This window comes from Giraffa tippelskirchi, chromosome 7, assembly GCF_054371585.1.
Source record: "Giraffa tippelskirchi isolate mGirTip1 chromosome 7, T2T-mGirTip1v1.2.pri, whole genome shotgun sequence".
NCBI classification, from domain to species: domain Eukaryota; kingdom Metazoa; phylum Chordata; class Mammalia; order Artiodactyla; family Giraffidae; genus Giraffa; species Giraffa tippelskirchi.
The window spans coordinates 55,953,091-55,967,358 of NC_137281.1; the positions used below are offsets into that span (position 1 = coordinate 55,953,091).

General features: G+C 47.1%; 1 protein-coding gene across 4 annotated transcripts in view; it reads left to right on the forward strand.

The window, feature by feature from the left end:
• Positions 1 to 279: 279 nt before the first annotated feature.
• The window catches only part of ADAMTS18 (ADAM metallopeptidase with thrombospondin type 1 motif 18), a 151,172-nt gene continuing 137,183 nt past the window's right edge, over positions 280 to 14,268 (forward strand). The window contains exons 1-4 of one of the 4 annotated variants that reach the window (XM_081505760.1): positions 280 to 542; positions 1,674 to 1,796; positions 3,062 to 3,152; positions 5,991 to 6,307. In XM_081505760.1, the coding sequence (XP_081361886.1) occupies positions 507 to 542; positions 1,674 to 1,796; positions 3,062 to 3,152; positions 5,991 to 6,307 (567 nt within the window). In that variant the 5' untranslated portion in view covers positions 280 to 506. Of the gene's footprint in view, positions 543 to 1,673; positions 1,797 to 2,661; positions 2,963 to 3,061; positions 3,153 to 5,990; positions 6,308 to 14,268 lie in introns of those variants that run through there. The other 3 variants (XM_081505764.1, XM_081505763.1, XM_081505761.1) reach the window with 3 other exon arrangements.

The following is a 14,268-nucleotide window of genomic DNA, read 5'->3' on the forward strand; positions in this document are numbered from 1 at the left end:
CAGTCTGACTTAACTTCACTTAGTATAACACTCTCTAGGTCCATCCATTTTGCTGCAAGTGGCAATATTTCCTTCTTTTAAATGGCTGAGTAATATTCCATTGTATATATGTGTCACATCCTCTTTGTCCATTCCTCTGTCCATGGACATTTAGATTGGGTAGCGCGGAGTCTTAATCACTGGAAACCAAAGAAAGTGATAGTCACTCAGTCATGTCCAACACTGTGAGTTCGTGGACTGTAGCCTGCCAACCTCCTTTGTCCATGGAATTGTCCAGGTGAGAATACTGGGGTGGGTTTCCATAACCACTGGGCCACCATGGAATTCCCTGATCTTAGTTTTAAAGCTCACTTAGAAAGGGCTTAGGAAAAAACATTCACTTAATCCTTGGGATTCGCCACCCAGTGCGGCCACCCTTTGACTACCTGATGTGAAGAACCGACTCCTTGGAAAAGACCCTGATGCTGGGAAAGATTGAAGGCGCGAGGAGAAGGGAATGACAGAGGATGGGATGGTTGGATGGCATCACCGACTCAACAGATGTGAGTTTGAGCAAGCTCCAGGAGTTGGTGATAGACAGGGAGGCCTGGCGTGCTGCAGTCCAGGGGGTCACAAAGAGTCGGACACGACTGAGCAACTGAACTGACTGAGTCCTTGGGCTAGCCTTTGGCTATATTATGTTTACTCATATATTACAGCTTATAAAATGGAGGCCGCCACAAGATCTTTAACAGATTGTGTTGTGAAACCCAAGTGATTTGTTTACCCTGGATTTGTCTCACTGTGCTCAGTCATGTATGACTCTTTGCAACCCACCAGGCTCCTCTGTCCATGGAATTCTCCAGGCAAGAAAACTGGAATGGGTTGCCATTTCCTCCTCCGGAAGATCTTTCCAACCCAGGGATCGAACCTGTGTCTCCTGCATTGGCAGGTGCCTTTTTTTTTTTTTTTACCACTGAGCCACCTGGGAAGCCCTTTCCAAAGTGTCCCCCACCCTACCCCCAGCAGAAGGTGTATCACTTTCTCTGCTTTTCTAGCTCCAGGTTTAGAATTTCACTGACGCTTTTCAGGACTCTGAAAAAACACACACACACACAGCTCTTAAATCTAAGTTCCCTATGTGCATCACCCCGCCACCCCCTGGGCCGACAAGGTCCTGTTGATCTGACAGTCTACTGTTAATGCATCTCCCTCTGGCCTGTAAGCCTTCCCTCATGGCAGGTGCTACATGTTAAGTTGCTTCCATCGTGTCCGAGTCTTTGCAACCCCATGGACACCAGTAGGACACCAGTCTCCTCTGTACATGGGGCTTCTCCAGATGGGAATACTGGAGTGGGTTGCCATTTCTGCCTCCAGGCTTTCTTCCCTAACCCAGGGATGGAACCCGGGTCTTTTATGTCTCCAGCACTGGCAGGCGAGTTCTTTACCACTAGCGCCACCTGGCAAGCCATGGCAGGTACATTTCCTTCTCTTAAGCTGGGCTCTGATCCCTGACATGCAAGACAGCACTCCTCTCTTTCTTTATAAAACTGCTGTTTGGTCTTACTTGAAATATCAGCTCCTCACAGACATCTTACAGTCACACACAGAGTCTTAGCTCTATCCCCCTCCCCTAACTACATTAGATTCTGCTAGTCTTCTTTCTAATTGAGGGGCCCATTCTTTTCCTATAGGGTCTCTGTGATCATTTTTGTTCTCCGATGGTTGAGTTACCCCTTGAGGGTCTTTTCCATTCGCCTGTGAGGAGGATATATTATCCCTGCCAACAGTGGGGATCAAAAGATCAGATAAACGTGGTGAGTACACCGACAGGCACAGCGCAGAGGGGCTGCACGTCCGTGGTGAAGGCAGTGGCTCACTTCGCAGGCTGTGGGGTCCGGGTCCGGGTTGAGGAGCTGGAAACACGGTCACTGGTAGAGGCGAGGCCACCGCCGGCCAGACTGGGTTTTTCACACGCCGCAGCCTTTACAAGGCTCCCGCTTGCAGCCCTCCAGGCCGCCGGAGATGTGCGAGTTACCGGGACTGCTCCTTGGGGGAGTGAGGCCATCGTGCACCTAGCCGGGCAGTTCCTCGTCCCCATCAAGGGGTCCCACCTGTGCAAGGAGAGGGACCGCGGGGAGCGAGATGAAGCAGGGAAGGGTCTCTGGCCCTTTGGAGGCTCTGAGAACGCTCCGTACCTGGGCTGTCTCGCCAGGAGACTTGCAAAAGAGACGTCTGCACAGGCAGCCGGAGGAGTGGCGCCCCTCACCTGAACTGCCACCTCCCCGCGCTCGGCTCATCAGTCCTCGCGCTCCGGTGACGCTTTCCCAGCCTGGCCCAGGGCGCTCCCCTCCCTCCCTGGGCGGCCGGCACCTCCTCCCCCTCCCTCCCCGCAGCCTCCCCTCCCCCTGCGCCCCCTCCCTCGGAGCGGGAGCGGGGAATCCCACGCCCTCGCACCAGCCCCGGGGCTCGGACGGGCCCGGGAGCCGCTGGTCGCCAATCACCGTGCGGTGGAGAGGCGGGCGCTCGGCTCCGGCGCGCCGGGGGAGCCAGCTGGCGCTGCTGGCCCCGGGAGCCTCAGACGCTCACCCCGACACAGAGCGACGCGCGGACCGCAGGGCGGGCGCGGACACAGCGCTCCGGCCGTCTGCGCTCCGAGGCTCGCGCGCCCGCCCCGGCCCCGGGGCGTCCCCGGAAGGAGCAGGCTGCGCTGCGCGAGCCGGCACCGGCGGGAGGGCGGGCGCCGGCAGCCGGAGTCGGGGAGTCCCGGGGCGCCCGGCCCGCGATGTGAGCGGCGACGGCGGCTCCCACCTGGCGCCGCACCTGGAGCGCCGCGCTCCGGGGCGGCGGGGAGAATGCGCGCCGCCCGCAGCCGCCGCGCCCGCCCCTGACCATGGAGTGCGCCCTCCTGCTCGCGTGCGCCCTCCCCGCCGCGCGCTCAGGCCCGCCGTGGGGGCCCGCGGCGCGCGGGCGCGTGGCTAAGGCAGGTGCCAGGCGAGGGGCGCGCCGCCGGAGAGGGGGGGTGCCCGGGGACGCCGGCCTCGCAGCGCCCTCACGCGCGGGGTCACCTTTTCCTTTGCAGGCGCTCCAGCTGTGCTGTCTCTGCTGCGCGTCGGTCGCCGCAGCCTTAGCCAGTGACAGTCGCGGCGGGGATGGCAGCGGATTAAACCACGGTTCGTATTCGCCCCCTCTCCGCCCCCAGAGAGCTTTTCCAGGCACTTTGTCCCTTCTTTCCTTCCAAAGAGAGACAAGGTAGAAGCACTCCCCACCTTTCCCCCACGTGGCAGGTGTGCGCGTGTCCTGGATATACGGGTCCTGTTTGGAGAGGGGGGATGTGGCCAGGACTTTGAACTTATCATGGGAATCGGGGCCTCAAGCTGCAAAAGGAGAAAACAGTCCTTTCCACAGACGGCTGGTTAAAAAAAAAAAAAAACAACAACAATCTGTGCTGCAGTGAGAAATTAGAAAGTGAGTGGATGACCAGGTGGCTGATATCAAAAGGCACCTTCTTCATTTCCTGCTTCTTTCGGGAAAGAACATGTCCCCTTCTTCCTCCATCTTCCCCCCGCACCCCCCCACCTTCCCTCCCGCACCTCTCCACTTCTGTTCCTTTTATCCTTTTCCCATCTTCTTACTCCCTTTTCTCTTCTCTCCTATCATTGATTCCCAAAGATCACCAGAGGAAAGCAGGTAGCTTCTCTGGGGGGCGGGGGTGGGGTGGGGGTACCTCTTTTGAGGATTTCCTGGCTGCAAACATCCAGAACACGCTTTACTTCTGTTATTTATTAACCTCTCCCTGGCACCTGGAAGGAAAATCTTTGTTTCCATTGTTCCCATCAGCTGCTGGAGAACAGCTAATTCCTGACCCAAGGTTTCTATAGCAAGATCTTGATGTCCAGCTGTGATTGTATCACTTTTTCAGCTTTGCGCCGGCCTTATCTCCTCCTCTGGGGGAATCTGGGATCCTTTGGGGAAGGGGAGGATGGCAGAGTGATGGAAAAGGCCGTGCCACCCAAGAGTGGGTGAGTGAGGGGACCCAAGAGAGCCAGGAATTTGCCCTTGAGAAATTCACCATTTGTCCAACCAGAAAAGCTGGCTGCAGTTTCTAAAACAACCCCTCATTGTTTCATCAGGGCCAAATGGCTTGAGATCCCCTCCATTCCAGTCACCACCTGTAAGGCCCTCATGTTAGGCAGCCCTTGGGCCGATTAATCAGATCACTCACTGCAGGGGCTCTGAGTGCCCCTCCTCCCATGAGGCACTGAATATTACCATCAGCCCACTGGTTCATCTTCCCTTTGCAAGCCAGCAGCAGGTGTCTGGGTAGGGGGTTTTGCAGACTGATTCGAGGAAGGCTGGCTGGATAAGGCTCCTGCTGTTCTCCCAGCTAAGAGCAGGCAGAGCTTCAGGTGGCTTTGCACAAGGAGGTAAGGATCAACATAGCATAGAGACTGTCTGGAGCATGCGTGATTTTGACAACTAGGTTTTAGCTTGGGGGAGGAAGGTGTTTTCTTGCTGTATTTCACCAAAAAGCCTTGTACACAGAAAACAACATAGTAGAGGTGTTTAAGAGAAGGGTGCTGCTCAAGTTTTTAAGGTTAAGAGAAAAACATTTTTTTCGATTGCTTTTTAATACGCATGTTAATTAGATAGTATTTCCAGTTAAAGAAGTGAAGAAAAAATGGGGAGGATGGCAAGAACATTGTAAGAATGAGTTTCTCAAGCAGTTTGAGTCTCAGATGATTCATATGCAGAAGAACACCGTTGAAAATTGCCATATTGGGATTTTTTAAAAATCCGAATGTAGGACCAAATAGAATATCACTCATTGATCCTTGCTAGCTACAGGGCTTCTGTTCATTCTTTAGCTTTCTTTCTTTTTCAGTTGTTGACTATTTTGGGAAAAGGGAAATTCCTCTTGCTTTTCCTCCTCCAGTAACCAAGGACCCAAGTGACTCAAACATGCCTCTTAGTTATTTGGAATCTTTCTAAACACTATCCAAATTAGTTTCCCATTCTGTGCCTAGAAAGTGGAAACACAGTGATTTTTTAATGCGCAGAGGGCATATTCCAAGTCACTTTGTGGACGATACTTTTCAGTTTCAATGTCCTGTGATAGAAAACAGTGTGCTGGCCTCGTTTTTTTTTCAAGCAGCAAATTGTTGTTTAACTTCTGTTCTCCGGGACAAGCAGCAATTAGTGCTGCTCTGGGGAGCAATGGGGAAGGTATTTTTAAACACGCCTTTCCAGGTGTCCCCTGATCTGACACGCCCCCACTAACATGTCTGAGCAGTTTTCAACATCAGACTCTAGAAGGAAGTCCTGACAATTCCGAGGCATTTTTATGTATCCACTTTATTTTATGCTTACAATTAAATGGAATTGTCCCAGGGAAAGCTCGCTGTAAAACATTCCGTGATATGAGTCCTGGAGTTTTATTATCAAGTATAATTAATATTGGAAGCATAAAACAGAAGTTACTTGTTAATTACCTGAGATTTCATCTCAAGTTACTCAGCGCCGTGAGTTATATTTGAAATTTAAGCTTTGTCCATCTCCCCCCCAACACACACACACAAATGCTCCCAATGTAGTTTAAACAGAGAGGTATCATCCTGGGGGAAAGTTCCTTTCTTTGACTTTATGGGTTCACGGTTATAATATTGTCTCCTCCAAGTCGACTTTGATGTGTGGATGACTCCATGACGGATATATAAAAAGTCCACCTCTCTTCAGACCGTGAAAGTCGTGGCATTTTCCATGAACATTCTTGACGTTCAGCAAGATGGTGCTTGACTTCTAGTTTCTGGAGGAATGACTGTGGCGGAGCTAATTGTCAAGATCACAAAATTCTCCCTGTCATGAGCTGCTCTGAGTGATATATCGTTCAGGTGCATGGCAGTGGAGACAAATATCTTTCAGCTGTGCATTGCTCACTGCCAGCCTGTGGGAAAGGGGCCCCCGGGGCGTCCTGGGCTCGGGTGCTGACAGCCAAACCTTTCCCATTGCAGATTACGTCTTTGTCACGCCAGTAGAAGTGGACTCGGGCGGGTCATATATTTCCCACGACATTTTGCACAACGGCAGGAAAAAACGGTCGGCGCAGAGTGCCAGCAGCTCCCTGCATTACCGATTTTCAGCATTTGGACAGGAACTACACTTAGAACTTAAGCCCTCGGCGATCTTGAGCAGTCACTTTATTGTCCAGGTACTTGGAAAAGATGGTGCCTCAGAGACTCGGGAACCCGCGGTGCCGAGATGTTTCTATCAGGGATTTATCAGAAACGACAGCTCATCCTCTGTCGCCGTGTCTACGTGCACCGGCTTGGTAAGCACCCCGCCTCCCTCTTGCCTGCGTTTTGTGTAACTGGAATGAACAGATGTCTATAATACCGAGCGCTCTTGCAGCCAGCTCTACATATTCACACTGTCAGCTCTGATATGTAGAATCTTCTCAGCTGAATTAATCTAAGCTGCTCCCAGAAAAAGAAAATCTAATAGAACTTCAATTACCATTTAAGAACATTCTTTTGATGTTTATTGGTCTGGGCCTCTTCATTCTCCATGTTTGAGACAATCCCTGAGGAAATTAATTTGATGGATGCCATTCGTTTTGGAAAGCCTTGAGAGACCAGGCTTTATATAAATCTAGCAAGCTGCGTGCCTCTACAGTGCTCTGACACAGGAGAAACTTATTTAATGCAGGAGTACATTCACAGCCCTGAGAAGCCTGACCTTCCCTGTGGAAGGGAGGCCTCTTGTTTTCTTTCCACTAATCTCTTAGTGTTGTCCTGCTCAAGTAAGACATCCTTTTAGAATGTGATGTGGTGTGTTTGGGGGCTGGTGGGGTGAAGTGTGACATCCAGGAAGGCAGGGCATTTAAAAGCATTCGGAACAAGTGTTATTGCCTCCTGTGTAATCCTCGCTGTTGAGCTCGAGACCTGTAATATTGTATAAATGATACTTGTCTGAGGATTCCGTCATCTGTGCATCAGTAAATGGTGATCTGGGTTGATGCCATCTTGTGTTGCAGTTGGGAAGTGTCTGTAACTGACAGAAAAGCGTGTGTGTGTGTGTGTGTGTGTGTGTAGACACACAGTGGTCTCGCTCTGGTGTGGCTAGAAGAAGGAAAACAGGAGGAAAGCTCAATTCAGGATGTAGTTAATAATATGCATGATACACTCTGACCGAGCAAGAGGGTAGGGCTTAAGCGCTGGTGAATGAGGACTTCCATATTTTTGGCTAGCTGAAACTTTATTATGTAGCTTTTTCTTTTTCCCCCCATGTTGTGGCTTGACACGTAACTAAAATGGTTCATCAAATCAGAGTTACAGTGTTTTGGTATGGTCTTTATAGAGTGAAGCAAAGATTTAACAGTTCTCAACTAAGCTGCATCTGTTTAAATGAACAATATGGCTTACTGGTGACCCACATATTCTAACCTGGTTACACACACAGGCAGCACCCAGACCTGTGAATATATCTTGTGTTGGCTGGTTGGTTGGTTGGTTTGGTGGTGATGAGTCTCCTGATCTTTTGAGAGCGTCCTCCTGGTTGCCCGCTCTTCTATTTCAGGATCCTGACATCTTCAGAAGGAGGTTAGGCCCTCCATCATAGTGGCTTAAACCACCCCATTCCACATAACCCAGCGGTTAGGAGCAATCTGTCCAAGGTCATTTTCACACTAGCCCTTACTGGAAGGTCCCTGGGCAAGCTCTGAGCCTCCCTGTGTTTTAGCGTCTTTATCTTTGCAGCAGGAATAGCAAGAGGGTTTACACTGCAGGGCTGTGGGGGCGACGTGACTTCCTACGTGCAAAGAGGTACAGCAGTTCTGGGAAGGCATTAGTCTCCTCACGTTGGATGAGCTCAGGATTCCTCTCTCTATGAGTGATAGGAGATCTGACCCTGATCATCTGATTCCATATTCACAGATGCTGGGTTGTTCCTCCTAAGAAGGAGATTCATTTTAGAACAGGGAACAAAGAGCTGCTTCATATGTAGAATGAGGCAGCTACACAGTTTCATCTTTGGGATGGAAGTGAAAGAAGTCATTGGCAACCACATCTGCCTCTATATAAGGCCAATATACAGTTTTTCTCTGCATGCCAATCTGATTTTGTTTGTTTTTATGTTTTCAATTCGGTTTTTATTTTATACTGGACTATAGTTTGATTTACCAATGCTGTGTCAGTTTCGGTGTATAGCAAAGTGATTGAATGTTTTATATACACACACACACACACACACACACACACACACACACACACAGATATGCATACACATTCTTTTTCAGATTTTTTTCCCATATATGTTATCACAGATTATTGAGAAGAGTTGCCTATGCTATATAGTAGGTCCTGGTTGATTATCTGTTTTATACATAGTAGCATATACATGTTAATCCCAAACTCCTGATTTATCCCCCCCCCCCACCTTTCCACTGTGGTAATCATAAATTTGTTTTCCAAGTCTGTGAGTTTTGGAAATAAGTTTATTTTTATCATTTTAGATTCCACATATGAGTGATATCATATGATATTTGCCTTTCTCTTTCTGACTTCACTTAATATGATCGTCTCTAGGTCCATCCATGTTGCTGCAAGTGATGTTATTTCATTCTTTTTTTATAAGGCCAGTATAAATTGAAACCATGGAACTCACATTCTGTTTCAGTTTTTCAACAAACCAGCCACATATACTTAATGAACTTTACTTCTCTAGGCCTCGGTTTCCTCTCCTGAACCATGTGAAATGATTTCTAAGAGTACTGCCATCTCTAGGCATCTGAGTCTAATTATCAGTTGGTTTACCCCAACTAGGGCCCACTAGGTATGGGGTGGGGAAGGTATCAAGCTTATCTCTCTTGCATCACACACTTCCCCATGTCCCTGCCAAGAACTTCAAAATATAAACCCATACAGCCATCCTTAATCAAACAAAAAGAAAAATGAAACAGGGAAGAGGATCAAACCCCAAATGAAAAAGCTGAGACGCTGCTCTGTGTTAATTTTTGTAACTTCTATTGAAGTATAGTGTATATACAGAACAGTGCAAAAATCATGGTGTACAGCCTAATGCATTTTCACAAAGTTAACATCTCTGTAACCAACAGCCAGATCAAATAGGACATTACCAGTGACTGGAAAGACCACCCCCCACCCCTCATCCCCTTCCGGTCACTGTCCACCAGAAGTAACCACTATCCTAATTTGTAACATAGCTTGATTTCACCTATTTAAAAAAGTTTTACTTGAGAGAGGGTCATACTAATTCCTCTGTATGAATGTTCTACATTGCTTCTACTTGTTAGTGGATGTTAAAATTGTTTCCAGTTTGGGGCTGTTGTGAGAAGTACTACCAAACATTCTTGTCTATGCCTTTTGGTAAGCTTACGGACATGTTCTGTTGAAAACATACCGAAGACTGAAGCTTCCAGGTCATAGGGTAAAATATGTATGTTCTCCTTTGCTAGATTCTGCCAAACAGCTTTTCAGAGTGGTTGAACTAGTTGACACTGCCATCAGCAGTGTGTGAGAGTTCCAGTTGCTTCAGATCCTCATCAACACTTGCTATTATCTCTCTTTTCTATTTTAGCCACTCCCACTGATGGATGTGAAGCAGTACCACATTATGGGTTTTGTTTGAATTGTTCTGGTGGTTAATGGTGTCGATTCCTTTCTTATGCCTACTGGCCACTTCTATACCCTCTTTTGTGATCTATTAATATATATATATATTATATATATAGTTAATATATATATGGACAAGCAGTAGGAGGACATGACTGAGTGACGGAACTGAACTGAAGCAATAGTATATAGGTTTTCTCTGTTATCTGAAAGTAGAGTCTTCCTATGAATCCTTCTCCAAGCCAAAATAACAAAAGCAAAGAAGCAGTTACCTTAGCGCACGTCTTGGCAGTGAGTGCACAGAATGAACTGGCATGTAGCACAATGGCTCACAGACACAGTTCAGAGCTATATTAGTTTGATGCACAGGTGCTGAGTGCAGTTTCCCAGAAGGAGCTTGGTGGTGCCACTTGCCCTGCCTGGGGTGAGTGTTGTCTCTGTAAGGGCTCACTGGAAAATCAACAAATGAACACTCATTACCATTTTTGCTTTTTTTTTTTTTCCCAATGGTCTTTTGTAAAAGCAAAGTGATGTAAAGCAAGCTTTTTAAAGTGGGGCATTTCTGCAAGTGTCTTCAGCCCAAATTGTGGTGCTTTTCCCTTTCTTTGTGAATAGAAGCAAGAATTCTGAGCAAAAACACCTTTGCCAACTTATCTTTGATAGCATGGCTCTGCACCTCTAACAGTGCACTGATCTGCATTTGAAACACTGTTGAGGAGCAATAGTGAGCACTGGGAGATGACTCGAGGCTCTGCACTGAGGAATCACTTCACTAAGGAGACAGAGAGATGACTCTTCTTCCCCTGAAATGTCTACATCAGAGTTTCACCAAGAGTGGGGCTGGACAACAGGCAACAGAATGACTTTCAAGGTGCTAGCAACTTCCTAGTATGCATCAGTGTGTATTAAAAAAGTAAGACGTCACCTTTAGATAACAGAATACTGACAGGAAAGCTAACCATTATCTTGATGGCTAGGGAAATCCTTGGAGTGGCTTAGAAAGGATGGAAGGGTTAAAGTGTGTGTGTGTGTGTGTGTGTGTGTGTGTGTGTGTGCGTGCGTGCACACTCGCTCAGTCCTGTCCAACTCTTGAGCGACCCCATGGACTATAGCCCACGAGGCTCCTCTGTCCATGGAATTTTCCCTGCAAGAATACTGGAGTGGATTGCCATTTCCTCCTTCAGGGAATCTTCCCAATCCAAGGATTGAACCTGCATTGACAGGCAGATTCTTAACTACTGAGCCACTAGGGAAGCCCAAAGGTTTTAACAGTGAAATATATATGAATATATATACATGTATACCTATTCCAGTTAGGATTTCTCAAGCAGGGAATTTAATAATTCACAATTAAATTCTGTTCAAAATATTCTCTTTAAATGTACCTGCCCCCCATGATAGTAAGTGAAGTCTCTTAGTCGTGTCAGACTCTTTCAGACCCCATGGATTGTAGCCTATGAGGTTCCTCCATCCACGGAATTTTCCAAGCAAGAGTACTGGAGTGGGTTGCCATTTCCCCCCATGATAGATCTCATTTTATTCAGAAGTTAAGTAGGCGGTTTGTTGTTGTTGTTCAGTTGCTGTCATGTTCAAATCTTTGTGACCTCATGAACTGCAGCATACCAGGCTTCCCTGTCATTCACTATCTCCCAGAGTTTGCTCAAACTCATGTCCATTGAGTCCATGATGCCATCTAAACATCTGATCCTCTGTCGCCCCCTTCTCCTTTTGCCTTCATTCTTTCCCAGCATCAGGGTCTTTTCCAGTGAGTTGGCTCTTCGCATCAAGTGGCCAAAGTATTGGAGCTTCAGCATCAGTCCTTCCAATGAATATTCAGGGTTGATTTCCTTTAGGATTGACTGGTTTAATCTCCTTGCTGTCCAAGAGATTGTCAAGAGTCTTTTCCAGCACCACAGTTCGAAAGTATCAATTCTTATTTACTTGGAATAACCCAACATACAGGAGTTGCAAATTTCTATTTCTGAATCCTGCCTACCATTATTTCTGGAGGTGGTGGTTTTTTAAATTTTGAATTTCAACAGGATCTAACTCTCTCCAGCCTACCACCGCCCCCTACACCTGGTGGCCCTACAGCCTGTGAACATTATCTGAGTTTGCAAAACTGTGTCCCAGAATCTCAGGGTTGCAGATGAACTGGATCTAATCACTCTCAGCCATGCACCTACTTTGTACCATACCCAGCTTCCCCTGAGTACCACTTAGATGAAATGCTTATCGCATCCAGGAAGCCCATGCCATTGTCAGGAGACCCTTCATCTTAATGTTGAACTACATACAACTTACCTTCTTATGACTTGCATCTGCATTTCTCAATTTTGTTTTCTGGGATGGTAGGAGAAACCTGTGTCTTTCTTCCTGCATATGAGGAGATCTAAACTAAGATCATGGCGTCTGGTCCCATCACTTCATGACAAATAGATGGAGAAACGGTGGAAACGGTAGCTGACTTTATTTTTCTGGGCTCCAAAATCACTGCAGATGGTGATTGCAGCCATGAAATTAGAAGACACTTACTCCTTGGAAGGGAAGTTATGACCAACCTAGACAGCATATTTAAAAGCAGAGACTTTACTTTTTCAACAAAGGTCCATCTAGTCAAGGCTATGGTTTTTCCAGTGGTCATGTATGGATGTGAGAGTTGGACTATAAAGAAAGCTGAGTGACAAAGAATTGATGCTTTTGAACTGTGGTGTTGGAGAAGACTCTTGAGAGTCCCTTGGACCACAAGGAGATCCAACCAGTCCATCCTAAAGGAGATAAGTCCTGGGTGTTCATTGGAAGGACTGATGTTGAAGCTGAAACTCCAATACTTTGGCCACGTGATGCAAAGATCTGACTCATTTGAAAAGACCCTGATGCTGGGAAAGATTGAGGGCAGGAGGAGAAGGGGACAACAGAGGATGAGATAGCTGGATGGCATCATTGACTCGATGAACATGGATTTGGGTAAACTCCGGGAGTTGGTGATGGACAGGGAGGCCTGGTGTACTGCGGTTCATGGGGTTGCAAAGAGTCGGACACGACTGAGTGGCTGAACTGAACTGAAGATATGCATCTGCCCCCCAAAGTGGAACTTTTGTGCTCTTTTCCAGGAAGACAATAATTTTCAGAGTGTGATCAGCTACATTAGCTTCACTTGCATGCGTGTGTGCTCAGTCGTGTCCGACTCTTTGCAACTCTGTGAACTGTAGCCCACGAGGCTCTTCTGTCCATGGAATTTCCCAGGCAAGAATACTAGACTGAGTTGCCATTTCCTCCTCCAGGGGATCTTCCCGACCCAGGACTCGAACCCATGTCTTCTGCCTCTCTTGCATTGCCGGCAGACTCTTTACCACTAAGCCACCAGGGAAGCCCTAGCTTCACTTGAGGTATTGAAAATTTCAATGTCTTTATGTACAACAGAAGGTCAACAAGGCTGGGCCCAGGAATATGTGTTTTTTAATTTTCCAAATGATTCTAATACATACTAACATGAGAGAACCATTGGATTAAGACATTGAACACTGTAGGCAAGTTGTTTCTACATTTGCTATTGGTCTGACAGAGTAGAGCCTGTTTCTGAAACTTAGTAGCAATGTCATATTTGGAGAACTGACTGGAAAGATACATTGAAAGATTATGTCATTCAGTTATTGATGAACTCCTGTTATGTCAGGCACTGTTTGGAGCACAGGGTGGCGAAAGCTACAAGCAAAGGGAATGCTGTGGGAACTTCCCTGATGGTCCAGGGGTTAAGACTCCACGCTTCCCCTGCAGGGGTCATGGGTTTGATCCCTAGTCGGGGAGCTGAGATCCTTCGTGCCTCAGGGGAGAGAAGGTGGGTGCTGTATTCTGCTCCATAGCATTTTGTTCCAAGGAAGAAATGGAGTGGAGATGCGAGACCCAGAAATTGCTATTTGATTTTGAATTAAGCTATTATTCAACAAAGCCCTGGAACAAACAGTTCATGGAGTGTGGTTTTAGATTAGCCTGTTAACAACTCAGAAATGCCCTATGTTATAGATTTTGCCTAACTCTGTTTAAAAGTTTCCCTAACTGATTTAATCATGGAACCTGTTTTTCAGGGAACCTCTCTTCATAGTCTAGTAGACTTCTCTGGTAACTCAGATGGTAAACAATGTGCCTATAATGCAGGAGACAATGGGTCAGGGAGATTCCCTGGAGAAGGGAATGGCAACCCACTCCAGTATTCTTGCCTGGAGTAGTCCATGGACGGAGGAGCCTAGTTGGTTACAGTCCATGGGGTCACAAAAAGTCGGGCAAGACTGAGCAACTAACACTTTCAGTGCCAAGAAAATCACCAAAGCAATGACTCCTAAAAGAGATACTATAGTATTATGTATTGATTTCTGACTCTTAAGAGGTATTGAGACATAAAAGGGTTTAATGACCCCATGAGTGGTTTCATGGCCATATATTCCCATAAGGTTTGGGAAACTTTAATTAAGCAAATGTCCTTGTTCATGGCCATATTTTCCCATAAGGTTTGGGAAACTTTCATTAAGCAAATGTCCTTGCTCTCATACATTTCTCACCTTTCCATGTGCTCACGTGCATGATGCAGCTCCAAGAGGTCGAATTTTGATGAACTTGATGACTTCCTTGCTCACCTCCTCCCTTTTAAGCCACATTTCCATCA